Consider the following 26,171-nt stretch of genomic DNA (forward strand, 5'->3'; position numbering starts at 1 on the left):
CGGTGCCCCCTTCTGGGAATCTTCCGAATCGCTGGAGAAGCTCATGGAATCTCTCGGCCCACTGTCATACTCCCCTACGCTGCCCTCGGATTGTTCCCCTTCGCTCTCCGCTTCCTCTCTCCCCTGTGCCTCTGCTCCTGAACCCCTGACAATAATAATTTTCTTTTATTCTTACAGACATTTTCAAAGTACGTTTCTCCCATATTCCCCCGCCCCCCAGCTTTGATTATCTATCTGCCCTGTTGTCTCCTTTTCCCACACCTCTTTTGAAGTTTTAAATATGAAGGAAGAAAGGTGTTTCAATTGAGGTTCCGGATTGGTCAATCATACATAAGTGACTGACACACTTGACGACCCCGTCCCCACCTGCTTGCCTCTTAGCACCTGTCCCCTAGGTAATCCCATTCCCTCCCCCTGGGAAATCCCACCAATGTTGGGAGCCATTGCCTTAAAGCAATGAGGGTTCCCAGCAAATACAGTGGTGCCTCGCAAGACGAAATTAATCCGTTCCGCGATTCTCTTCGTCTAGCGGTTTTTTCGTCTTGCGAAGCAAGTCCATTGACGGCTTAGCGGATTAGCGCTATTAGCGGCTTTTAGCGGCTTATCGGATAAGTGGATAAGCGGCTTAGAAAAAGGGGGGGAGGGGGGGAAAACGCAGGAACTCGCAAGACGTTTTCGTCTTGCGAAGCAAAGCCATAGGAAATTCGTTTTGCGAAGCACCTCCAAAACGGAAAACTCTTTCGTCTAGCGAGTTTTCCGTCTTGCGAGGCATTCGTCTTGCGGGGCACCACTGTATTCTCAAGGCTGCCTAAAGGTAAAGGTAAAGGTACCCCTGCCCGTACGGGCCAGTCTTGACAGACTCTGGGGTTGTGCGCCCATCTCACTTAAGAGGCCAGGGGCCAGCGCTGTCCGGAGACACTTCCGGGTCACGTGGCCAGCGTGACATCGCTGCTCTGGCGAGCCAGAGCCGCACACGGAAACGCCGTTTACCTTCCCGCTGGTAAGCGGTCCCTATTTATCTACTTGCACCCGGAGGTGCTTTCGAACTGCTAGGTTGGCAGGCGCTGGGACCGAGTAGCGGGAGCGCACCCCGCCGCAGGGATTCGAACTGCCGACCTTTCGATCGGCAAGCCCTAGGCGCTGAGGCTTTAACCCACAGCGCCACCTGCGTCCCTTCAAGGCTGCCTAGATCAGCACAAATTGAGGGGCTAGGAGAGGGAGGGGGTCTCAGCCTCCGCTGGAGGAGACTCACAATGGGATGGGCTATCGCCGTCTTGGATGGTGACCACCAGCGCAGCCTCCTGAGTGACAGCGGCGCTGCTGACGCGGCAGACGTACTCTCCGGAATTGGCAGAGGAGACCTGCGGGATGCGGAGGCGAGTGCCGGAGACCTGGGGGGGGGGGGAGAAAGAGGAACTGTAAGACTGCAGAATCGTGACACTGGAAGGGACCCAACGAGGGTTATCAAGTCCAAACCCCTGCAATGCAGGGAAAGGCTAGCTTCTTTCTTTTCCTTTGTATATAATTTTTATTAAATTTTCTGTTTTACGATTTAAAATACTCATTTTACATCCTTAAAAAATATTAATGGCTTCCCTTCTTCTCTTTCCATGCTTCACTTTGCATAACATAAATCCCTGCATATTTTACATAAACTATACCATTCAGTATTCCATTACAGTGGTACCTCGGGTTGCGGACTTAATTTGTTCTGCAGGTCCGTTCTTAACCTGAAACTGTTCTTAACCTGAGGTACCACTTTAGCTAATGGGGCCTCCAGCTGCCGCTGTGCTGCCATCATGCAATTTCTGTTCTCATCCTGAAGCAAAGTTCTTAACCCGAGGTACTATTTCTGGGTTAGCAGAGTCTGTAACCTGAACCGCCTGTAACCTGAGGTACCACTGTATTGCATCCATCAAAACTCTTTTACACTGCTGAATTTATCTTAATGCTGCCAGCGTTTTCAGCCGTACCCAATTATTTCCCATATACAGTGGTACCTCGGATTACATACGCTTCAGGTTACATATGCTTCAGGTTACAGACTCTGCTAACCCAGAAATAGTGCTTCAGATTAAGAACTTTGCTTCAGGATGAGAACAGAAATCGGGCTCTGGCGGCGTGGCAGCAGCAGGAGGCCCCATTAGCTAAAGTGGTGCTTCAGGTTAAGAACAGTTTCAGGTTAAGAACGGACCTCCGGAACGAATTAAGTTCTTAACCCGAGGTACCACTGTATTCAATAAACGTTTTCCAATCTTCAAACGTATATTCTTGTTCTCTTATTCAATATGTTAAGTCTGCAAGTTGTGCATACTCTGTCAGCTTAAGTTGCCATTTTTCTTTGGCTGGGTCCTCGCTCATTTTCCACTTTTGGGCTAACAAAACACGGGCCCCAGTTGTGGCATACATAAACAGCCTTTTTTGACACCTGGGAATTTCCAGTCTGAATTATCCCAACAGAAAGGACCAGGGGGAGCACATGTACCTGGTGGTTGGCTGGGAGGGGCCCCCCTCTCTTGTACCAGGTGACTTTGGGCTGCACCTGGCCAGCAACAAGGCAGTTGAGCTCCAAGGTCTGTCCCTCTGCCAGGGATGAGGACGAAGACTCGATCCTCACGGGTGGAACGATGCCAGAGGCTGTGGGAGGGAAAGAAGGGTGTGGATGTGTATCTCTGCTCAACAGGTGTTCTGGGCGAGCTGCGCTGCTCCACCCCAAAGATCATCATCCCCTCCAAGCTAAGGCTGGCTTAACCGTTTGTGTGCTGCGGAGTGTGGGGTCCCTATTTCCACTTGGACCAGGAGTGTGAGGGAGCAAGGCAGAGCATGAAGAAGGAACGGCTGCGGAATAGATCTGGCAAGAGGCCGAATTTGAGAAAAGACTGTGTGTCGAGGAAGAACTCCAGAGCGGAATTTTAATGGCAGATATTGTACATGTTATTTATGGCCGCAGCTCGTACGCTAGTTGGTCAACAGTGGAAGGAATGGAATGTGACCGTGTCCCATCAAAGTAAACACTGCAAAGAACTGAAGAATGGAAGACAGTAATTACCGTATTTTTTGCTCTATAACTCACTTTTTCCCTCCTAAAAAGTAAGAGGAAATGTGTGTGCGTCTTATGGGGCGAATGCAGGCTGCGCAGCTATCCCAGAAGCCAGAACAGCAAGAGGGATCACTGCTTTTGCTGGGCAGCGATCCGTCTTGCTGTTCTGGCTTCTGGGATTCAGAATATTTTTTTTTCTTGTTTTCCTCCTCCAAAAACTAGGTGCGTCTTATGGTCTGGTGCGTCTTATAGGGCGAAAAATACAGTAATTCTCCCATCACACCAGGTCTGAAACAGCAATGTAAATGAAGGACTGCACACATGAAATGGATTTTATATTTATAATATGTAACAGAGGCACTGTTTGCAAGGAGGGAAAGAATGTGGGCAGCTGCAAGAATAGACTAAGGACAAGTGAAGGATCAATTGGATATGAAATAAGAGATGATGAGGCTATGGATGGAAATGATTGACGTATGTTTGCAACAGGAGCGGGAAACATGATTTTAAGAAATTGTATTAAGTTGAAGTAATTTGGTTTGATTTGTAATAATTTTGAAAATTATTAATATTTTGAAAATTAATAATAATAATAAGGTCCCTATTTCCACCATCAGTTCTCAAGAGAAGAGCAAGAGTGGCTTGGACATGAGCAGAGGGCGTTTTGCAGAAACCCTCAAAGTCTGGAGAGCGGTGAGGTGGTCTTCCCAAATCTGAAGGGGCGATTTGGAATTTGGGGGCCCGGGCGCCTCTCCCTGCAGGACTTTTGCCCCATGGCAGGGTTCTGCTTCCCAGGCTACGTACCAAAAGTGGAACCGGAGCTCCCGGGGATGGAGACAATAACGGAGGCCTCCAGTGGACTGTCGCCGTCATTCACGTAGCAGATGTATTCACCCGAGTCGGCCGCCGAGGCCTGCAGGATCCTGAGGCGAGATCCAAGGATCTGCTCAAAGGGAGAGAGAAAATGATAAGGAGGCGGAAGGTGGAGAAACTGTGGCCTTCTGGGTGTTGCTGGACTCCAAGTCCCATTAGCCCAAGCCAGCATGGTCAGCGATGATGTGAGTTCGAGTCCAGCAATACTGGAGAACCACAACGTTCCCATCCCTTGGCCTTGGGTTCCTTACTCCAAATGCTCTCTCCAGGTTCAGCTGCCCTCCTGGCTTCTCGGTGGAGTATGGGAGGAACCCACCAGTACAATGCGATTCACCCTCCCTCCTCTGCCCCATTCATCCCTGACCCAAGAGAGCTCCAAGTCCGCCCCCCCCCTTACCTGGCTGTTGAGGGGCAGGGCGCCACCTCGCTTGTACCACATGACCCTTGGCTGTGACTGACCCGCCACCAGGCAGTTCAGGTCCACTGACTGCCCCTCCACAATGGATGCAGAGGAGGTCTCGATGCGTATTGGAGGGGTGACGCCCACAGCTGGAGAAGCCAGAGGAGTCGGAGAGAGGTGGGGAGAGGGAGAGAATTTGTTAGTTTCCTGCAGAGAAAGCTTTTGTCAAGTTGCCAACTCACCTGACGGAAAACACACGTTCTCCCCACCCCTCCCAAACTCAAACAAGAAAGGAGACCCTGACGAAACATTCAAAATATCTTTCTTTTTCTTTCTGTTTTAGCAATTCAAAACATATTTCTGGAGGTAAGAGCCGTTCAACTTTCTTTCGTTGGGAGGTTTTCGAACAGAGGTCGGGAATTATAGGGATGGAACTACCTAAACTGTACAGAAACTTATTCATGTATGCGACTACAGTGGCAAGAATGTTACTCGCCCCAAAATGGAAAGAAGCAGAAATCCCAGCAAAGCAAGAATGGATAAAAAAACTTATGGAATATGCAGAAATGGCGAAACTTACCGGAAAAACAAGAAATCAAGATAACAAACTTTTTATAAAATAATGGAAATGGTTTATGGAATATTTACAGATAAATCGCAAACAGATAAGAACATTGGCAAGATTATTGTAATAACCTGAGGTTCGTAAGAGTATATATTTAAACTAGATGAATAAATGAGCAAATTGAGTTAATATGGATATGCAAAAGGTATTAAAAATAAATTTAAGGAACCACAGAAAGAAGGGGAAGGAAGTCAAGTTTTGAAATGCTGAAATGATTGTAAAACTAGTGAAAAGCATAAATAGATTTTTTCCTACTTACAGTAGGAGCCTGGGCCGCCCTGGATGGTGATGATGAGGGAGGCTTCGTGGACGGCTGTCCCGTTGGTGACACGGCAAACGTATTCCCCAGAGTCTGCAGCTGAAGCCTGTGGGATACGCAGGATGGAGCCAGAGACCTTGGAGGAGAGAGAGAGAGAGGAGCAAGTTTGGATGAGAGGGTATGTGTGTTTGGGGGGGGGGGGATATTGCACATTTGTCAGGCTTTGGGGAATCAGATCCCTCCCCCGGTGGCAGCAAAGAAGCAGATAAAAAAAGAAGGAAAGGTAAAGGAAAACGGAACCCTGACCATTAGGTCCAGTCGTGGCCGACTCTGGGGTTGTGGTGCTCATCTCGCTTTACTGGCCAAGGGAGCCAGCGTACAGCTTCCGGGTCATGTGGCCAGCATGACTAAGCCGCTTCTGGAGAACCAGAGCAGTGCACGGAAACGCCGTTTACCTTCCCGCTGGAAGGTATTTGCACTTTTGATGTGCTTTCGAACTGCTAGGTTGGCAGGAGCAGGGACCGAGCAACAGGAGCTCACCCCGTCACGGGGATTCGAACCACTGACCTTCTGATCAGCAAGTCCTAGGCTCTGTGGTTTAACCCACAGCGCCACCCGCATCCCGTAAAAAAAGATAGAAAAGAAGAGTTCTTACCAATTAGTTTATTATTCAATAATCACAGTGAGAGACAAAGGAATGCAGTGTCTCTCTAGAAATGGCATTGCTCCAAGTCAAATTTCACACCTCTACGTCTCTCCTATTCTACATCACCCCTGTGTGGGCTAATCGGGGATTTCTGCCTCTGAGTTTTCTGTTCTCCTACTCTCAATGCCCACCTGGTCCTGGGAGGGGGGGTCAGGAATGCTTTCCAAGGACACTGAGTCTGTCAGCTGTCCCTCCCTTGGTGCTGCTGCTTCTTTCTGCTGTTCCTCTTCCAATAATTCCCAGCTTCTGTCCTCTGCAGCCTCTGAACTATGCCCTTCTGCAAACCACTGATTTAAATCTATACTGTCCTCCTGTTCTTGGGAAAGTTCAGGAGAAGGGCGGCGGCGGCTCCCACCGTTCCTCCTCGGTCCAGCCCCTGACAACATTGCAGTACCATGTCTTGGTTCCAAGGCCTCTTGAACCCATACCTGGTGACCAGCAGGGAGGGCACCTCCTCGTCTGTACCACGTGACTCTGGCTTGCGAAGCAGGTCCTGCCACGATGCACTTCAGGTCCAGCGTGTGGCCCTCAGTGGGGGAGGTGGAAGAAGACTCAATTCGTACTGGGGGAGTCACACCGGCGGCTGCGTTGCCAAGTAAAAGAGGGAAGGGTGAAAGTAATTGTGCAATTTCAGAGTCAAGCGGCTGAAATTGATTACCCTAAGATAGTTGTGTCTGTTAACTTCAGTGGGTCTACTCTGAGGAGGCTCAATGAGTAAGATGAGCCTGCCTGCTGGATTAGGCCAAAGACCCACTGAACTAAAAGATAAAAGGCCCTTGGATGGTTAAGTCCAGTCAAAGGCAACTACGGGGTTGCGGCGCTCATCTGACTTTCAGGCCAAGGGTGTCGGCGTTTGGCCACAGACAGCTTTCCGGGTCATGTGGCCAGCATGACTAAACCGCTTCTGGCACAACAGTGATCAAGTGCCAGAGCGCATGGAAATGCCGTTTACCTTCCTGCCGCAGCAGTACCTATTTATCTACTTGCACTGGTGTGCTTTCGATGGTTGGCAGGAGATGGGACAGAGCAATGGGAGCTCACCCCATTGCAGGGATTTGAACCACCAACCTTCTGATCAGCAAGCCCCAGAGGCTCAGTGGTTTAGACCACAACACCACCCACATCCCCCCTTTACCTTTTAGTGATCAAACTAGCTCAATAATGTCTACACTGACCAGCAGTGGCCCTCCAGCAGGGAGCCTTTTCCTAACCCCACCCGGAGATGTTGCCAATGGGGAACCTGGGACCTTCTGCATGCCAAGCAGGTGCTCTGCTACGGAGCCTTTGTCAGACTTACGGAAGGAGCCTGCGCCACCCTGCTGGATGGTGACAAAGACCGAGGCCTCCTGGGTGGCAGGATCGCGGCTGACGCGGCAGACGTACTCGCCAGAATCCGCCGGAGAGACTTTCACCAGCCGCAAGCGGGATCCGAAGGCCTGGAAGTTGTTTCCAATTTAAAGGCGTATTCGTTAACCATGTGAGTTTTTAGTCTGGCTAAACCAATCCCTCAACGCAGGGCCTCCCAGGTGTTTTGGACCACAACTCCCATCAGCCCCCAACACCTGGGTCCATCTAGCTCTGTATTGACTACACTGACCACCAGCAGGTTCCTGGGGAGTCTCTCCCAGTCCTACCAAAAGTTTTTGATTTGAGTTTCTACTGAAAGGAGGCTGCATTTTAATGTGGTATTTTAATCTTGTTTTTTAAGTTGTATTTCAATCAATTGTTTTATATCTGCTGTTAGCCGCCCTGAGCCCGGTCTTGGCTGGGGAGGGCAGGGTATAAATAAAATTTATTATTATTATTATTATTATTATTATTATTATTATTACCAGGAGATGCGGCCAGGTTCTGAACTAGGATCCTCTGCATGCAAAGCACATGCTCTAACTGCAATGGTGTATGCCCTTTTTTTTAAAAAAAAAGCATGCATCTCGTTCTCATGGTTTATTTGATTCTAATAAATAAACCTGGAAGCGGGTCACAAAAAGATAAAACAATAAGGTCGAGAACATTTACGGCAACAGTTTAAAACAGACAAAATATTAAAATACTGCAACAGGTGAAAATTCAGACAGGCTTATCGAAACTAGAACGTATTGGATCAGATTATTACATGTGTGATCTTTGCGGTCTATTTTGTTGTTTCTTCAGCTTGTAAAATGCCTTGTACATAGTAATATACAAAGGCAGTCTACAGGTTAAAAGTGAAATGAAAAAATTCTGCATTAAATTGATGGATTATGCCAAAATGGCAAAAATGACCAGAAGAACTAGAAATCAGGAAGACCAAAATTTTAATAAGGAATGGGGAAAATGTATAATTTATTTTTAAAATCATTGTAAACAGTTAAAACCGTTAGTAGGATTGGAATGACACATGTAGTTTCATTGGATTCAATGGAGATGTAAAAGGTTTGGATTATTATAAAAGTTGCAGGAGGAAATGCCTAACAATAAGACCCACAAAGGGGAGAAGGGAAGTCCAGGAGATTCCTTGGAATCTTGCTTTTATGATGTATGTTGGATATGTGATTGTAAAACTTTAATCTGAAAAACCAAATAAATAAATTTATATAAAAATAATAATAGTAAAATGAAAAAAAATGAAGCAAATGAGAATGTTTTTGGCAGGCGCCAAAAAAATAAATAAATGCAGCAGAGGGATGTGCATGATCTCAATAGGCAGGGAGTTCCAAAGTGTCGCAAAAGTAGGGCTGTCTTAAATAGCAAAATCAAAAGCTGCCTTACGCCAAGTCGGGCCCATTGTTGCATCTAGCTCAGTACTGACTACACTGGGTGGAATCAACTCTCCAGGGGAGATTCCCATGATAAAGAGTCTAAATTTCAGAAAGAAATATTGAATAATGAATTCAAAAGTTTAGCAAGAATGTACAGTGGTGCCTCGCAAAACGAAAAGAATCCGTTCCGCAAGTCTCTTCGTCTAGCGGTTTTTTTCCATTGACGGATTAGCGGATTAGCGCTATTAGCGGCTTAGCGGCTTAGTGGCTTATCAGATAAGCCGATAAGCGGCTTAGCGGCTTAGAAAAAGGGGGGGGGGGAATGCAGGAACTCACAAGACATTTTCGTCTTGCAAAGCAAGCCCATAGGAAATTCGTTTTGCGAAGCGCCTCCAAAACGGAAAACCCTTTCGTCTAGCAGGTTTTTCGTCTTGAGAGGCATTCGTCTTGCGGGGCACCACTGTATAAATTATTGTTGGAATGGTATACAAAGGATGAAGAGGTGAAATCGGTTATGATTGACTGGGCCAAAGATTTTGGATATAATATACAAATAGATGATTGGTTAAAATTGTGAAAAGATGGAATAAGATTTACGGCGTGCACTGCTATAAAAGCAAATGTAATGAAGATGATGTATCGATGGTATATGACACCTGTAAAACTGGCAAAGATGTATAAGATAAGTAATAAATGTTGGAAATGTAGAGAAAAGGAAGGAACATTTTACCATATGTGGTGGGACTGTAAAAAAGTTTAAAACTTTTGGGAAATGATTTATAATGAATTGAAGAAAGTATTGAAATATACATTTGTAAAGAAACCAGAAGCGTTTTTACTAGTCAATAAGGAGGAATTTGGATGTAAAAAAGATGTTTTGGATGTATAATTTGTTATGGAAAACGAATAAAAAATATATTGGGGGGGGGGGAAACAACTCTCCAGGGGAGATTCCCAGCCCTGCTTGGAGATCTTGAACTGGGAATGCTCAAGACTTGGCAATTGGGGGCAAATGCCAGGGAGAAACTGGGCAGGCGCCCCATACCTGGTGGCTGGCCGGGAGGGCTCCTCCACGCCTGTACCACGTGACTGTGGCCTGATCCTGGTGGGCAATGATGCAGTCCAGCTCTAAGGTTTGTCCCTCGGCAACGTGGGGGGACGAGGCTTCAATCCTCATGGAGGGGGTGATGTCTAAAGCTGGCAGAGCCAGGTGGAGAGAGAGAGAGAGGTGAAGGAAGGCCAAGCCGGCCAGCCAGCGTCAAAAAACAGGAGGTTTGCTCCCATCACCGCAGTCCACCCTGTTTATGTTTCCCCTCCCGTCCTGCAGGGGGCGATGCTTACTGGAGGTGGATCTTGTGCCAGAGACAATGACAGAGGCTTCTCTGACGATGGAGTCCAGGTTGACGTGGCAGATGTATTCGCCAGAGTCAGCTGTGGAGGCTTGTGGGATGCGCAGGTGAGAGCCAGAGATCTGGGAATGGTGGGAGAAGCAAGATCACCACCATCATCTCTCTCAATAGTATTTATTCATTCATTTACATGATAATTTAATAGTAATAATAATAATAATAATAATAATAATAATAATAATAATTTATACCCCAACCATCTGGCTGGGTTTTCTGTAGCCACTCTGGGCAGCTCCCAACAGAATATTAAAAACACAACAAAACATTAAACATTAAAAACATCCCTAAGCAGAGCCGCCTTCAGATCTCTTCTAAAAGTCAGGTAGTTGTTTATTTCCTTGACATCTAGGTAGTTGTTTATTTCCTTGACATCTGACGGGAGGGCATTCCACAGGGCAGGCGCCACTACCGAGAAGGCCCTCTGCCTGATTCCCTTTAACCAAACTTCTCGCAGGGAGGGAACCACCAGAAGGCCCTTGAAGCTGGACCTCAGTGTCCAGGCAGAACAATGGGGGTGGAGACGCTCCTTCAGGTATACTGGGCCGAGGCCGTTTAGGGCTTTCAAGGTCAGCACCAACACTTTGAATTGTGCTCGGAAACGTACTGGGAGCTAATGTAGGTCTTTCAAGACCAGTGTTATATGGTCTCAGCGGCCACTCCCAGTCACCAGTCTAGCTGCCGCTTTCTGGATTAATTGCAGTTTCTGGGTCCCCTTCAAAGGTAGCCCCACAGAGCACATTGCAGTAGCCCCAGCGGGAGATAACCGGAGCATGCACCACTCTGGCGAGACAGTCTGCAGGCAGGGAGGGTCTCAACCTGCGTACCAGAAGGACTCTTACGCCCTCTTCATTTCTACAGTCATTTGCCCAGCTTCTTCCAAAACTGTCTTAAGATTCAGGCCCTGGGCTTGAGGCTCCACCCACACCCACACCCGCACTCTAACCACTGCACCACACTGCCTTCAGAGAAGGCTTGAGAAATGAGCAGGCCATTTATTCATCCAGAATAAAGCTACCAGGAGTCTAAATGCTCTCTGGGAAGTGGCTGCCCGAGTCTGCTGGGGCAAGGGGTTTCTGGGCTTACGTGCCCAGAGGCAAAGGCCCTCTCTGGATCCTCCAAACAGAAGTTCGTTTGCTGGTTGCATGCACAGAATTTATATATCACCGTTTTCTCCAAAGGAGCTCAGGGTGGTGCACATGGTTCTCCCCTTTCTCATTTAATCGCCACAACAACCCTGTGAGGTGGGTTAGGCTGAGAGTGAGTGACTGTGGCCCAAAGTCACACCCAGGCAGCTTCATGGCTGAGTGGGGATTCAAACCCTGATCTCTCCCAGGTCCTAGTCTGACACACTAAACACTACGCAACACAGGCTCAAGACCGCTTAATGCTCGGATGGCTTCTAAGTGGTTTGCAGAACATAAAAACCAACCGTGCAACATTGTTAAAATGCAAAACCATCTTTTAAAAATACACCGCAGTTAAAATGTGCCATCAGTCACCTTAATCATTGAAAAATTAATGGCGTGGTTACAATGTGCAATAAAGCCTCTTCCGCCTTAAGGAGGAGGTGGGGTTGCGGGCTTCATTGCCCCTCCATGTGATTGGGGGGATTCCGGGCCGCATCACCCCCTAGCTGGCCAATCGGCTGGTTTGGGGGTGTGGCATGCCCTATATAAGCAGGATGTGGCCCTCCCTCTTTGCCGCCCGCCAGCTGTTCCTTTTTTTCCCACCCTCCCGCACTATAAGGTTTTCACCCTTTGACCTTGCTATGGACGTTGAGGGGCCTGGTAGGATTTTTTTCCACTTGGCAAATTGACACCAGCCACTTGGTTTTCGCCTACCTCGTAGCAAATCGTAACAACTTTCTGGGTATTGGCAGTTAAGCATTGGTATAGTTCTGTAGATGATCACTGCAGATGGTGACAGCAGCCACGAAATTAAAAGACGCCTGCTTCTTGGGAGAAGGGCAATGACAGGCCTAGACAGCATCTTGAGAAGTAGAGACATCACCTTGCCAACAAAGGTCCGTATAGTTAAAGCTATGGTTTTCCCAGTAGTGATGTATGGAAGTGAGAGCTGGACCATAAAGAAGGCTGATCGCCGAAGAATTGATGCTTTTGAATTATGGTGCTGGAGGAGACTCTTGAGAGTCCCATGGACTGCAAGAAGATCAAACCTCTCCATTCTGAAGGAAATCAGCCCTGAGTGCTCACTGGAAGGACAGATTGTGAAGCTGAGGCTCCAGTACTTTGGCCACCTCATGAGAAGAGAAGACTCCCTGGAGAAGACCCTGATGTTGGGAAAGATGGAGGGCACAAGGAGAAGGGGGCGACAGAGGACGAGATGGTTGGATAGTGTTTTCGAGGTTACCAGCATGAGTCTGACCAAGCTGCGGGGGGCAGTGGAGGACAGGAGTGCCTGGCGTTCTCTGGTCCATGGGGTCACGAAGAGTCGGACACGACTAAACGACTAAACAACAACAACAACATAGTTCTGTAGATAGAAGAGGGGAGGTAGCGCCATCACCTGCCCCGCATATCAAAGGATTCAGGGGGGCATGGCCCTGTCCGAAGCCTAGAGAGGTTAAGGCCTAAGGCACACCCCCTATCGCTGACCCCAGGGGAGTTCCTAGTTGATGTGCATCAGCAGGACTCCCCCTACTGGTGGTTAACCCTTCCCGGACTTCAAGCGTACGGGCTGAAGCCGGATATAGTCGGTTAGGACCAATGCCTAAGCCAATTCCGCTCATCACCTGTAACCAATAAAGTTGTGGCCTTTTTTAGCCCATTAACCTTAATAATTGTGTGATTATTTCCACCTTGGGGGGGGGGGTCGGGAACTCGCCACGCAAAGCAATCCCATTAAAATAGCAGACTTGGGTCAATAGGGAATGGCTGTCTAAACAGATGTGCCTTCAAAACCGGCAGAAGGCCAATAGAGATGGAGGCCTTTCCTATATCAGCAGAAAGTGCCTGTCCAAGAAGCATCAGAAATTGCTTCCTACCATCCTTACCTGGTGACCGAACCTGGGCTCTTCTGCACGCCAAGGTTTACTGCTGGCCAGCCAGCAAGGCCAGGAAAGAGAGGGGCAAGGAAGAATCGCCAAGTCAAGCCCCCAGAACGCACTGCCTACGTACCTGGTGATTGGCCGGCAGGGTCCCGCCACGCTTGTACCATGTGATTGTGGCACCTGCCTGGCCTGCCACGACACAGTTCAAGTCCAAGGTCTGTCCTTCGACAATGGAGGGTGATGGGGACTCGATCCTCAGTGGAGGGGTGATTCCTGAAGCTGGGAGTTCAGCGGGGGGGGGGGGGAGGAGGAGGAGGAGGAGGAGGAAGAAGAAGAAGAAGAAGAAGAAGAAGAAGAAGAAGAAGAAGAAGAAGAAGAAGAAGAGGAGGAGGAGTTTGAGAAGAGGAGGAGGAGTTTGGATTTGATATCCCGCTTTATCACTACCCGAAGGAGTCTCAAAGCGGCTAACATTCTCCTTTCCCTTCCTCCCCCACAACAAACACTCTGTGAGGTGAGTGAGGCTGAGAGGGCCGAGTTTGGGGATGCCTGGCTTAGCCTATAAACCTAAGAAGTGTCTGGCTACTGGGTCAGGCCAAGGGCACACAGAAAATCTCCCAATGTTCGCATGGGCGGAATGAGGAACAAATTTGGGTGACGGACAGTTGCTAGGGCTCCTTCTGCATGGACGCCCAACCAATCCCCAACCCCCCTCTCCGCCATGCTCGAAGCTCATGGGGTGCCACGGCTGCCAGTCAGGGAGGTCACCGAGCTATTGCCCCTTTGTTCCAGCCTATCAGTGGGCAGTTCTGAGGATACTTGCCTTGCCCTGGGAGCTGGCAACCCCTGCTACACCACTGCTCAGCACATGCCCCAAGGGAAGCCCACAAACATGACCCGAGCGAAAGAGAAACTCTCCCCCCAGTTGCGGTTTCCAGCAGCTGGTATTCACTGCCTCCGACTGGCAAGGCAGCGCATGGCCAGAGCATTGTTTGACTCACTCTGGGAGGTGCCATAGATGGTGACCACAACGGAGGCTTCTTGCACCGCCCCACTGCTGGCGTCGCTCACCCGGCACACGTATTCTCCGGAGTCTGCTGCCGTGGCTGCCAGGATCCTCAAATGGTAGCCAGATATCTGCAAGGTGGAGGGGGCAAAGGGACAGTTTGAGTCACCCTAGAGCTGGGTTTGTGGGCATCGCTGGCCAGGCACACAGACAAACTCCATACCTTGTGATTTGCCGGGAGTGACCCTCCTCGCTTGTACCACGTGACCCTGGCCCGCGACTGGCCTGTGACGAGGCAGCTCAGCTCCAAGTCTTGCCCCTCGGTGATGGACGGTGATGAAGATTCGATCCTGACTGGTGGGGTGTCTACGGAGACAAGAAGGGCCCAGATCAGACTCGAGAGGCCCAGCGCCCTGCTCCCAACCAGGGACAGCCAGGAGCTTCTGGGAATCCTCGATCTCTTGCAAGGGGGAGCATTGCACCCTCCCTTCCTTGCACTCCCTCTGGAGAGGCAGGAAAAATGGGACAAGAGTATCTCGGGAGACCCATAGCATGGGCGGGGAGAGGAAGGGCCCCACCCCACTGCATTAATTTCTTTCTTTCTTGCCCGCTCTTCACCCTAAGATACAGGGTGAGATACAATGCTAAAACAACATTAAAAACAGTTTGTAACAAGTTGGGAGGCAATGGGGTAAAGCGGGCTGCAATAATAATAATAATAATAATAATAATAATAATTTTTATTTATACCCCGCCCTCCCCAGCCAAGGCCAGGCTCAGAGCGGCTTACAAGCAATAATAAAACCAAGTTGAATGAATACGACTTAAAAACAAGATTAGAATACAGCAATTAAAATATTGAAACATTAAAATATTAAAATGCAGCCTCATCACAGGAGGAGAAAGGAAAAGGAAAAAAGAAAGAGGGGGAGGGAATCAAATTGACTCCAAGCCAAAGGCCAGATGGAACAACTGTCTTACAGGCCCTGCGGAAAGAAATCAGATCCTGCAGGGCCCTGGTCTCATGAGGCAGAGCGTTCCACCAGGCCGGAGCCAGTGTTGAAAAGGCCCTGGCTCTGGTTGAGGCTAATCTAACTTCCTTAGGGCCCGGGACCTCTAGGGTGTTGCTATATATAGACCTTAAGGTCCTCCGGGGGGCATACCAGGAGAGGCGGTCCCGTAGGTACGAGGGTCCTAGGCTGTGAATGGCTTTAAAGGTCAAAACCAGCACCTTCAATCTGACCCTGTAGCCAGTGCAGCTGGAAAAGCACTGGGTGAATATGCTCCCATGGCAGAGACCCCGTGAGGAGCCTCACTGCAGCATTCTGCACCCGCTGGAGTTTCTGGGACAGCTTCAAGGGCAGCCCCATATAGAGCGAATTACAGTAGTCAAGCCTGGAGGTGACCATCGCATGGATCACTGTGGCCAGGTCGGGGCGGGAAAGGTAAGGGACCAACTGCTATGGGGCAGCTCCCCCTCCCCCCCAAAAAAAAACTACATTCCTCTACAGTCATCAAATACTCTGAGTCAAAGGTGGGAAATGTTTTTGGTCCTAGGGGGCAGGTCATAGAATCACAGAATTGTAGACTTGGCAGAGACCCAAAGAGTCCAACTCCAAGCATTATGTCCTCCCTGCCACCTGTCTATCGTTAGGTGCCTATAATCAACGATATATGTATGTGTGTGTGTGTGCACAAGAGCCGTCTCCCCTCCTATGGCCTGAAAGATCCTGGAGGCATTACCATGTGCAGAACCATGTGCGTGTCCTTGCTGTTGTACGGTCACCATGATGGAGGCTTCCTTAGGGCCTGACCCATTGCTGACGCGGCAGACGTACTCGCCCGAGTCCGCCGCGGATACTTGCAGGATGCGCAGGACGGACCCGTAGACCTGAGGATACAGGAAGCCATTCATATTATTTTTTATATATAATTTCTATTAAATTTTCTGTTTTACAATTTAAAATGCTCATTTTTACATCCTTAAAATATCAATGATTTCCCTTCTTCTCTTTCCACGGTTCATTTTACACATCATAAATCCCTGCATATTTTACAAAAACTAGGCCATTCAGTATTCCATTATTGCATCCATCAAAGCTTAATTACACGATTGAATTTATCTTAATGCTGCCAGCGTTTTCAGCTGTGCACAATTATTTCCCATATATTCAATAAATGTTTTCCAGTCTTCTCTAAACGTGGGTTCTTGTTCTCTTATTCAATATGTTAAGTCTGCAAGCTGTGCATATTCTGTCAGCTTGAGTTGCCATTCTTCTTTGGTTGGTACCTCGCTCATTTTCCATTTTTGAGCTAACGAAACATGGGCCACAGTAGTGGCATACATAAATAACCTTTTTTGACACCTGGGAATTTCAGCCTGAATTATCCCAAACAAAAAGGACTCTGTTGTTGTTGTTTTGAAAAGTACTTTAAAACTTTCCCCCCCAATTCATTAATTGAAAGAGAACCACACAGGTTCTGCACATGCCTGAACTAAACCGTCACTGGCCTTGATTTTCCCTAACCACCTCCTCCTTTTAATGCAGGTCCAAGGAAGTTGTGGCCCTCCAGATGTTATTAGACTACAACTCCCATCACCATCCATGACCTCTAGCCATGCTGGCCAGGAATGATGAAATTTCAGCGTCCATCAACATCTAGAGCAGCGGTTCTCAACCTGCGGTTCCCCAGATGTTGTTGGACTACAACTCCCATCACCCCTGAGCTCTGGCCTTGCTAGCTAGGGGTGATGGGAGTTGTAGTTCAACAACATCTGGGGACCCACAGGTTGAGAAAGGCTGATCTAGAGAGACAGGTTCCCTATCCCTAAAGCAGGCAGTCACTTGCTTTCACTGCTCCTGGCTACCTCCATCACTTGTCTTCACTACCCCTGCCTATCTTGTTCACAACTCTGCCTTGGGGACAGAGAACCTGCAGGCTTCCAAAAATTGATGGACTTCACCTCCGGTCAGCCCAACCTGTACCTACCTGGTGGTTGGAAGGCAAGGCGCCTCCTCGCCGGTACCATGTGACGGATGCAGCTGGCTGGCCGGCCACGATGCAGTTCAGATCCAAGGTCTGCCCTTCTATGACCGAAGAGGATGACGATTCAATCTTCACCGTCGGGGAAAGGCCTGCAGCTACAAGGATAAGCAGGCTGGGTCAGGCCCAGGGCGAGCCCATGCAGTCTGGCATCCTAATTTACAACCGGACGGGAAGACCACAGACAGTGCCGGAGTACAAAACAGCACTCTCCCCACAACAAGCCCCCCTTGTCACCATGTCTCCCTGCCAGAACTGGCATTCAGAGGTAGAGTGCCTCTGTATGTGGAGTTTCCACCAACCATATTGGCCAAGAACTGATGGCTGAGTGATTCTTTTTCCTTCTCTGTGGAAACTTGCTCAAACTCCAGAATATTTTTCCTGGTGAGTTTCTCCCAAGCGTGTGGGTTTATATATAATCTCACTAAGGCAGCGAACGTGTCCCTTCGAAACTCTGTAGCTTACCCCTCAGGGTTTTCCACAAAACGCACCTCACGTTACAATCAGCACATTCAGCAGTGAAGCGGAGGATTAAGAACAGAATGAAATAAAATGAAAGTTTCACAGTGTTGAAGAATCTCTAAGCTGTTTAAAATCTCTCTTTGGTACGTATGTTTAAAGTGTGCTTTTTGTTTTGTTTTGAGCCCCTTAGTGGCGTCACCTCTTAAGCCGTAGGTGGCTCGTATTTCAGATGAATGTTTTAACTGGCAGATAGATAGCTTCAGTCACAATTTATAGGAGTTTCAGAAATAATTAAGGAAAGGGAGGTTTAGCAGATCTTTGCCCTAGGGCTATTACGTGGTTGTTTTGGCATAATTACAGTTCTTTCACTCTAGGTTACACACCCTGCCTGGGTCTGTTGAAGGTTTCTCAGTCCCTTGGCAAGAAAGCAGCCCTTTCAGAGCGTTGGAGGTGAATCCCCGTTATCTCTGTTCCTCAGAGATAATTTGATAACCAAGAGTTATAGCCTGGCTATCATTAATCACTACAGTGGTACCTTGGTTCTCAAACGCCTTGCTTCCCAAATGCCGAAAACCCGGAAGTAAGTTGTTATGTATTGGGTTTAACACTTTTTATGTTACAAGCTGCGTTCTAACCAACAGTATAAGCGTTGGTAGACGAATGTTCTAATGGCATGTAAGTGCATGCACTTTCAACTGTCAACTGTCAACGGTCAGTTCTTGTTGGAGCTTTCATTGTGTAGTTCTGGAATTCAGGTTTTGTTTTCCTATGAATGAGCCATTGTCACTGACAATGTTGAATAAACGTAGTTGAGGAACTTGTACTGCCTTGGGCTTCTGACTTTTTCCGAACATTTAACATTTAACGTTGAAGGTTTCTCAGTCCCTTGGCAAGAAAGCAGCCCTTTCAGAGCGTTGGAAGTGAATCCCTGTTACAGTGGCGCCTCGCAAGACGAAATTAATCCGTTCCGCGAGTCTCTTCGTCTTGCAGTTTTTTCGTCTTGCGAAGCACCCCTATTAGCGGCTTAGTGGCTATTAACGGCTTAGCGGCTTAAAGAAAAAGGAAACAAACTCGCAAGAACTAGCAAGACGTTTTGTCTTGCGAAGCAAGCCCATAGGGAAATTCATCTTGCGGAACGACTCAAATGACAGAAAGCTCTTTCGTCTTGCGCGTTTTTCGTCTTGCGAGGCATTCGTCTTGCGAGGTACCACTGTATCTCTGTTCCTCAGAGATAATTTGATAACCAAGAATTATAGCCTGGTTATCAGGTATTCTGGTTTTTGAACTTTTTTTGGAAGCCTAACGTCCAATGCAGCTGTCTGCTATGGTTTCCAGGGCGCCTGCACCTTGGTTTTCAAACATTTCAGAAGTCAAGCGGACTTCTGGAACAGATTAAGTTTGGCGCTCTTATTTTTGCTCTTTATTTTGCATTTGAGGCTTTTTTGGTTAATTTGTTTTTGTAACTGTGCGGAACCCAGTTCAGCTACTGATTGATTGATTTTATAGTACAGTGGAACCTCGTGTTACGGACAGGATCCGTTCCGGAGGCCCGTTTGTAACATGGGACTGATGTAAGCTGAAGCGCCACATCTGCGCACACATGGGGGTGCGGTTTAGTGCTTCTGCGCATGTCCGAAGCGCATTTTAGCGCTTCTGCACATGCGCGAGCGGCAAAACCCGGAAGTAACCTGTTCCGGTACTTCCGGGTTGCGGCGGGATGCAAGATGAAAACACGCAACCTGAAGTGGACGTAATAATGAGGTATGACTGTACAGTACATTGATTATTGCTTTCATTTTATAGATCAATGGTCTCGTTAGATAGAAAAATTCATGTTAAATGGCTATTTTAGGGGTTGCTTTTAAAAGTCTGGAACGGATTAATCCGTTTTGCGTTACTTTCCATGGGAAAGTATGTCTTGGCTTTGGAGTGCTTTGGTTTTGGAACAGACTTCCGGAACGGATAAAGTTTGAGAACCAAGGTACCACTGTACATAGTTATCTCTGCCAATGCATTGTCGCCAGGAGCTCCTAACCTGCAATGAATCCTGCCAAGAAAGTCGCCAGAGCTACAATTGCTGGAGTGGTTTTAACAATCAATCCCTCTTCCCAGGGAACTCTGGGAACTGTAGCTCGGTGAGGAGGTACCTTCTAAGACCTCCCAGCACCCTTACCAACAGCGGCGTAGCGTGGGTTGTCAGCACCCGGGGCAAGGCAAGTAATTTGCGCCCCCTAACCCCGGGCAAGGCAAGTAATTTGCGCCCCCTAACCCGGGGCAAGGCAAGTAATTTGCGCCCCTAACCCCTAACCTGCCGCCACTGCCAGCTTCTTCTTGCTGCTGCCTGGGCTGGGGTATTTACGGTAAGGTAGCCACGGCGGCGGCAGCGGGTCCGTGTCAGGTGATCTGAGGCGAGTTGCCACTGGCGCTGCCGCCCAAACGACGCCGCTTGCCCGGAGGAGGGGGGGACAGAGAGGCGAGGAAAATGCAACATGGCCCAGCAGCTGCTGCAGCAGCAGCGGTGGCGGGGCTGTGAGGAGGGGCTGCCTGGCGCGCCCTCCGTGGCCCTGATGCGTGGGGACCGCGGCAAACGCTGAGAGCCGCTGCCTGCCGGACGCCTTCAGGCCCGGACGCACGCACAGCTCGTCGGTTCCGCGAGACATGGGGCTCTGCTACAGCCTGCGCCCGAGGCTCTTCGGCGACTCCGGAGGCGGCGAGCGCGCCCCTCCCAGATGTTGCGCCTGGTGCGGCCGGCCCCCCCTGCACCCCCCACGCTACACCACTGCTTACCAAACTACAGCTCCCAGAATTCTTTGGGGGAAGCCATGATGACTGTATAGTGTCATAGTGCTTTGGATGTACAGTGTGAATGTGTCCTTTCAAAAAATCCTGCCAAGACCCCGATGGTGGAGTCTTTGTGTGCGGCTAATGGCCCCCAAGGCCCAGTCTGAAGAAAACCCACTACTTACCTCGGATGACCATCACCTCGATTCTTGCCCGACCGACTCCTGATGCGCTGCTCCCCACACAGTGGTACACCCCGCCGTCAGCCACAGTGATAGAGGGGATGACCAAGGTGGCAATGTCTGTCCTCTCTGCACGGGACTGTGGGCAAGGAGGGAGAGGAGAGTCACTGGAGTGTTTCTGGAGCTGTGGCTGAGCTCCAATGCCCCACAGGCCATGCTGGGTGCTAGGCAGGCCTCTGATGTGCAAAAAAGTGCCCCTGCCAGATTGCCTAAAATGAAGCCATGTAAACCACAGCAAGGGACGCGCTGTGGGTTAAACCACAGAGCCTAGGACTTGCCGATCAGAAGGTTGGCGGTTCGAATCCCCGCGATGGGGTGAGCTCCTGTTGCTCCATCCCTGCTCCTGCCAACCTAGCAGTTTGAAAGCACGTCAAAGTGCAAGTAAATAAATAGGTACCACTCTGGCGGGAAGGTAAACGGCGTTTCCGTGCGCTGCTCTGGTTCGCCAGAAGCGGCTTAGTCATGCTGGCCACATGACCCGGAAGCTGTACGCCGGCTCCCTCGGCCAGTAAAGCAAGATGAGCGTCGCAACCCCAGAGTCAGCCACGACTGGACCTATTGGTCAGGGGTCCCTTTACCTTTAAACCACAGCAAGCATCTGATGGTGACTGAGCAAAGGGCCGTCTCCACAAATGCATTTGAAGGATTCAGTTTGCTTTTCCTAGAAGTGACGCTATTGGCCGATTGTGGTGTTTGCTCAATCGGCCCCAGCATGCTGCCCTCCAGACACTTTACGCTCCAACACCCAGTCGGCCCCATTCAGCTCAGCTGTATGGCACTGGGGCTGATGGAAGCATGGGGTGAGTTGGAGTCGAAAGCTTAGCAAACAGCTGCTTCGGACAGCTCCGTTTTGGAGATAGAAAGCAGCCTGATACAAACCTCTCTATCCAAGTAAGCAAGCAAACAAACAAATGGATTAATGTTAGACGGGTCGGGGGAAGGGAAACATTTTCCTCCCCATTTTCCTCTTGAAGCTGCAACTGGTGGAGAACGCAGGTATCCCACATAAACCCCGTGGCTTGTGGTTTCTGAGTAATGTTCAGGAGGGGTAGATGAGGGAGGGAGGCCTGGGGCAGATGGCATGATGAGAATGGACCTCTTTCCTCCCCACCGGAGAATAAATGTGGAGCAGAATTCAATCCCGTTCACATTTAAAAGGTGAACTTAATTGGCATATTACTAAATGTTGGGTTGTACCCAATACTGGTGCCACTCTGAGCAGACCCAGTGAAGTCAATGGATAGGACTAACTCAGGTTCATCAATTTCAAAGGGTCTGCTCTGAGGAGAACTTAAGTTGGACACAGCCCAGCATGCAACCACCCATCAAAGTACGCACTCCTCTGAATTTCGCAGTGAAGCTGTCCAGCTAAGCAGTATATATAAAAACACGCACGCCAGCCTAAATTGAGGCTACGACTGCATGTATGATTGAAAACCATGTACAAAAATGCACTGCATTAGGGAAATTATTGCTTTGCAATTTAGATCAAACTGCTTTAAAAAAACAAAAGAAGTGTGTACAGTTGTACCTTGGTTTTTGAACAGCTTAGTTCTCGAACGTTTTGGCTCCCAAATGTCTGATGGGGCTTCCACGGCTTCCATTTGGCTGAAGGAGCTTCCTGCAGCCAATCATAAGCCGAGCTTTGGTTTTCGAATGTTTTGGAAGTCGAACAGGACTTCCGGAATGGATACTGTTTGACTTCTAAGGTAAGACTGTATTGGGAGAAATCTGCACTCAAATACTGATGAATTTTAATGTGGACTTTAAAAAATAAATTACAAACTGATGTAGAGAACTGAACTTAAAAACTGGAAAAATGACAAATTGAAACTGACAAATCTGCCCATCCTTGCCGGAGAACCAGAAGAACAGGAAGTGTAAAATGGAGAGGCAGGGATTGCGTCCAGTGCTAGCCCTACTCAGAATAGACTCACTGAAGTTAAAGGACATAACCAACTTAGGTCTATTGGTTCCAATGGCTCTACTCTGAGTATGCTTAGTTGGAAGCAACAAAGAGACAGAAATCAGCTAGGAAATGGAGGGGGAAGCGAAAGAGGCCAAGGAGAGGCTTGCGCAGAGGGCTACCTGTTGGAGCTCCTGGATCCGCCGCTGGAGAACCTCCAGGCTGTCACCTTGGAAGTGGAAGAAGCCAAAGACGGAGAGAGCCTATCCGGGGAATGGGGAAGAAAGAAAGAGAGGAAGGGAGCAGGAGAGGGGAGCCCAGAGGAGACCGAAGGAAAAGGAAGAGAGTGAAGGGAGGAAGGATCTCGCGGCCCTGGCCTAAGTCCCTGCCAGGAACAAGCTCCCACAAATTCCAGGAGACAAAAGTTGAACAGTGACAAAGTCAGTGGAGGATGGGATTCTGGGCAGGCTGTACAGCTCAAGTATTTGTGAACACAGTTATAAGAATTCTACAGTCTCAAATATAAACTGAATGTTATGAATGTACAAGGCAAACACATACATAAGTATATAAACCATGTGTCTGAAATAGTACAGGAGAGCAATCCTGAAGCCATTTTAACTCTCCTGGTGACTTCAAATATTCCTCTGCAGTAAAGGAGGAAAATGGGAAAAGCCTTTCCATTGTCTTTTGCTTACAAATCCTGCCTTAAGGGTGTATTTGTGTACTAATAGGGCAAGCCTCCAACTTGGACTCAGGAACTAAACTATTAACCATCACAAAAGAATGGCCAGGCTACCCAAGTAAAGCAATCAGTGACCACTGTCAGGTATCCTGGCAAACAGGATTTCTGTTGTAGACTGCCTCTTTCTGTGATGTATGTATGATGTTTTAGGCCGTGGTCTTGAGCTACAAGGTGGGCAATTTCAAAACTCTTTATAGGGGCTTGCGCACCATTGTTCAGAGTTCTCCTCCCTCCTGCGTGTGGTGAGTGGGGACCCTGTTGCAACAGTTGAATAAAGATCAGGCTTCTCAATATTCTCTGGTTGGCCTCTGTTATTTTCTCCTACGGATAGGGAACCCACTTAAGGACTCTATATGGGCTCCTGGATACCTCATAAGAGAAAAGGAGAAGTTTTTTCTTATAACAGGTACTTAGATGGTACACTTGTTCAATGTAACGTGAGAACACCCCTACTGTAACTTCTCAAAAGTGTGCCCTGTCTGCGGTCCTGCGTACACGCTCACCGAAACATGCAACTAGGTGAGCACAATCCCTTGCAAATGTGTAGAGCTGGCTTCTATGCGAAGGAGTAGCGAGGAACAAGAGTAGCCTTAGGCACGTGCAGAGTGCCTTTGCTTCACGGCTGAGTAAGGGCAGACAACCCTAAGATGAAGCATCGTTAGGGCTTTTATTTTGGAGCAGGGGGGACGGCTTCCAGCTAACATCATCTGCCTCTCCCATCCTGGGCCCCTTTTTCCTCTCCTCCTTGAATCCCCTTTGACACTGACATTTTCAATGGTGGGGAGGCCTAGAGAAGCCCATCGCCCCCTATTCTTCCAAAACTCACCTGTGGGGGCAAGCGGCCTCCTTCTTTTTCCCAGGTGATGGTGGCAGCAGGGGAGCCTCCGGCTCGGCAGTAAAGCCTCACGGTGCTCCCTTCGTGGACCTCTGTCCGTTCTGGGCTCACCTGCACTTGCGGGATGCTGGCACCTGAGGAAGAGCAGAGCGGCAGGTGAGCCCACCTCTTCCCCTCCAATTCCCCCCCCCCAGCCCCTCTTGACCTGGCCTAGGGAAGGGAGAGACCCCCACCCCCAAGATACTTGACAGAGATGGCTGCCAGGGTGGATTTGATTTAAATCAAATCAATTTAAATCACTAGTCAGTAAGACTTGATTTAAATCAGGCATAGGCAAACTCGGGCCCTCAAGATATTTTGGGACTATAACTCCCATCATCCCTAGCTAACAGGAACAGTGGTCAGGGATAATGGGAGTTGTAGTCCCAAAACATCTGGAGGGCCGAGTTTGCCTATGCCCAATTTAAATCTTTTTTTTTTTTTTTTTAATAGAAGGACTCATTCTTCTTCGTCTCATCTTAATATTGAGAACCAAATGAAGGTTTCATTTTTGGAATAATAAATTATCAGAGTAGTTTTTACAGTTATATCAAAAATTACTGATTTGGTTATACTATTAGGCAGTGTTTTTTTCTGGGGGTACGCATACCCCTAAACATTTTGTGAATTTTTGTCCATTTACTGTATTTATTTTTCCCGATTTGAACTATAAAATGGTGATTTTCTTGAGTCAAAATGAGAATACCCCCTAAACATTTTTTTTAGGGGGGGAAAGCACTGCTATTAGAAATACATAGACCAAGAACGATGAAATTATTGTGAGGTTTAATAACCGCTTATATTTGGACAACTTTTCTGCTGTACTTTATCAGAAGGAGAAAAATAATCATTTCCCTAATAACAATTTAAACAATTTATTTAACTAAGAGAATAATATTATAGCAGATGCATCCATGGTTGTTAACTGATGTGGTTAAAGAATTAAAAAAAAAACTTAGATTGAGTTTTAGCACACATGAAAAACTTAAAACAAATCCTCACTTCCTGAGGAATAGCTTTGGACTATAATGTAACTTCGCAGGTGGCGCTGTGGGTTAAAGCCTCAGCGCCTAGGACTTGCCGATCGAAAGGTCGGCGGTTCGAATCCCTGCGGCGGGGTGCGCTCCCGCTGCTCGGTCCCAGCGCCTGCCAACCTAGCAGTTCGAAAGCACCTCCGGGGGCAAGTAGATAAATAGGGACCGCTTACCAGCGGGAAGGTAAACGGCGTTTCCGTGTGCGGCTCTGGCTCGCCAGAGCAGCGATGTCACGCTGGCCACGTGACCCGGAAGTGTCTCCGGACAGCGCTGGCCCCTGGCCTCTTAAGTGAGATGGACGCACAACCCCAGAGTCTGGCAAGACTGGCCCATACGGGCAGGGGTACCTTTACCTTTTATAATGTAACTTAATTGGAAAACTATCTTTAGATAGGTTTTTCCTCCAAAAGCATTTTATTTTAAAAATTTAATGATTTAAATTTTAAAAATCTGATTTTTTAAAAAAACCTTTTTCTTTAAGTCATTTATTTTTAGCCACCCTGATGGCTGCCCTTTCTGTCAATGAAGCCAGAGCGGCAAGAGAAAAAGTGCTTCTTTTCTCTGCCCACCACTAGGTAATATTATTAGCAGTGCTAGCTCCAGACTCCCCACCAACTTGGGTGACTTTAAAAGAAGATTAGACACATGGAGGAAGATAACGTTATCAGTGGATGAACAAGGTGGGTTCCCTTTGGCCTGACCTGGGAGCAGGAGGACTATCTCCACCTGCAGGGGCACATTCGGCACCCCCAGAGACGGGTCAAATGGATGGCGTGCCACCCACTTCTCGCCCGGGCACAACGTACTGTGTACTTGTAAGAAGGCACGGGCCATATGTTGTCCGGCGCTATTCCGCACACGGCACAAATACTGGGCTTCGTCGGAAGGCTCCACTGCCGGGAAGCGCAGGATCCCACCCTGGATGACGGCTTTGGAGGAGATGACGCCCCCTTGTCCACCTGATAGAGAGAAGAAGAAGATGAAGAAGTGTTTGGACTTGATATCCCGCCTTTCAC

General features: G+C 48.5%; 1 protein-coding gene across 15 annotated transcripts in view; it reads right to left on the reverse strand.

Annotated features, from left to right (window-relative positions):
- The window catches only part of HSPG2 (heparan sulfate proteoglycan 2), a 240,738-nt gene that overhangs the window by 41,437 nt on the left and 173,130 nt on the right, over window positions 1-26,171 (reverse strand). For 12 of the 15 annotated variants that reach the window (XM_079986616.1, XM_079986614.1, XM_079986613.1 and 9 more), the window contains 18 exons: window positions 25,962-26,114; window positions 24,074-24,216; window positions 22,685-22,765; window positions 20,540-20,675; window positions 17,058-17,209; window positions 15,810-15,957; window positions 14,290-14,432; window positions 14,062-14,197; window positions 13,191-13,342; window positions 9,986-10,115; window positions 9,690-9,841; window positions 7,201-7,339; window positions 6,332-6,486; window positions 5,198-5,333; window positions 4,311-4,462; window positions 3,845-3,983; window positions 2,486-2,637; window positions 1,253-1,391 (listed from right to left, as the gene is read on the reverse strand). In XM_079986616.1, coding sequence (XP_079842742.1) covers window positions 1,253-1,391; window positions 2,486-2,637; window positions 3,845-3,983; window positions 4,311-4,462; window positions 5,198-5,333; window positions 6,332-6,486; window positions 7,201-7,339; window positions 9,690-9,841; window positions 9,986-10,115; window positions 13,191-13,342; window positions 14,062-14,197; window positions 14,290-14,432; window positions 15,810-15,957; window positions 17,058-17,209; window positions 20,540-20,675; window positions 22,685-22,765; window positions 24,074-24,216; window positions 25,962-26,114 — 2,538 coding nt within the window. The remainder of the gene's footprint in view (window positions 1-1,252; window positions 1,392-2,485; window positions 2,638-3,844; window positions 3,984-4,310; window positions 4,463-5,197; window positions 5,334-6,331; window positions 6,487-7,200; window positions 7,340-9,689; window positions 9,842-9,985; window positions 10,116-13,190; window positions 13,343-14,061; window positions 14,198-14,289; window positions 14,433-15,809; window positions 15,958-17,057; window positions 17,210-20,539; window positions 20,676-22,684; window positions 22,766-24,073; window positions 24,217-25,961; window positions 26,115-26,171) is intronic. The other 3 variants (XM_079986618.1, XM_079986617.1, XM_079986626.1) reach the window with 1 other exon arrangement.

Source organism: Podarcis cretensis (assembly GCF_951804945.1).
Source record: "Podarcis cretensis genome assembly, chromosome: 8".
Classification (NCBI taxonomy): Eukaryota; Metazoa; Chordata; class Lepidosauria; order Squamata; family Lacertidae; genus Podarcis; species Podarcis cretensis.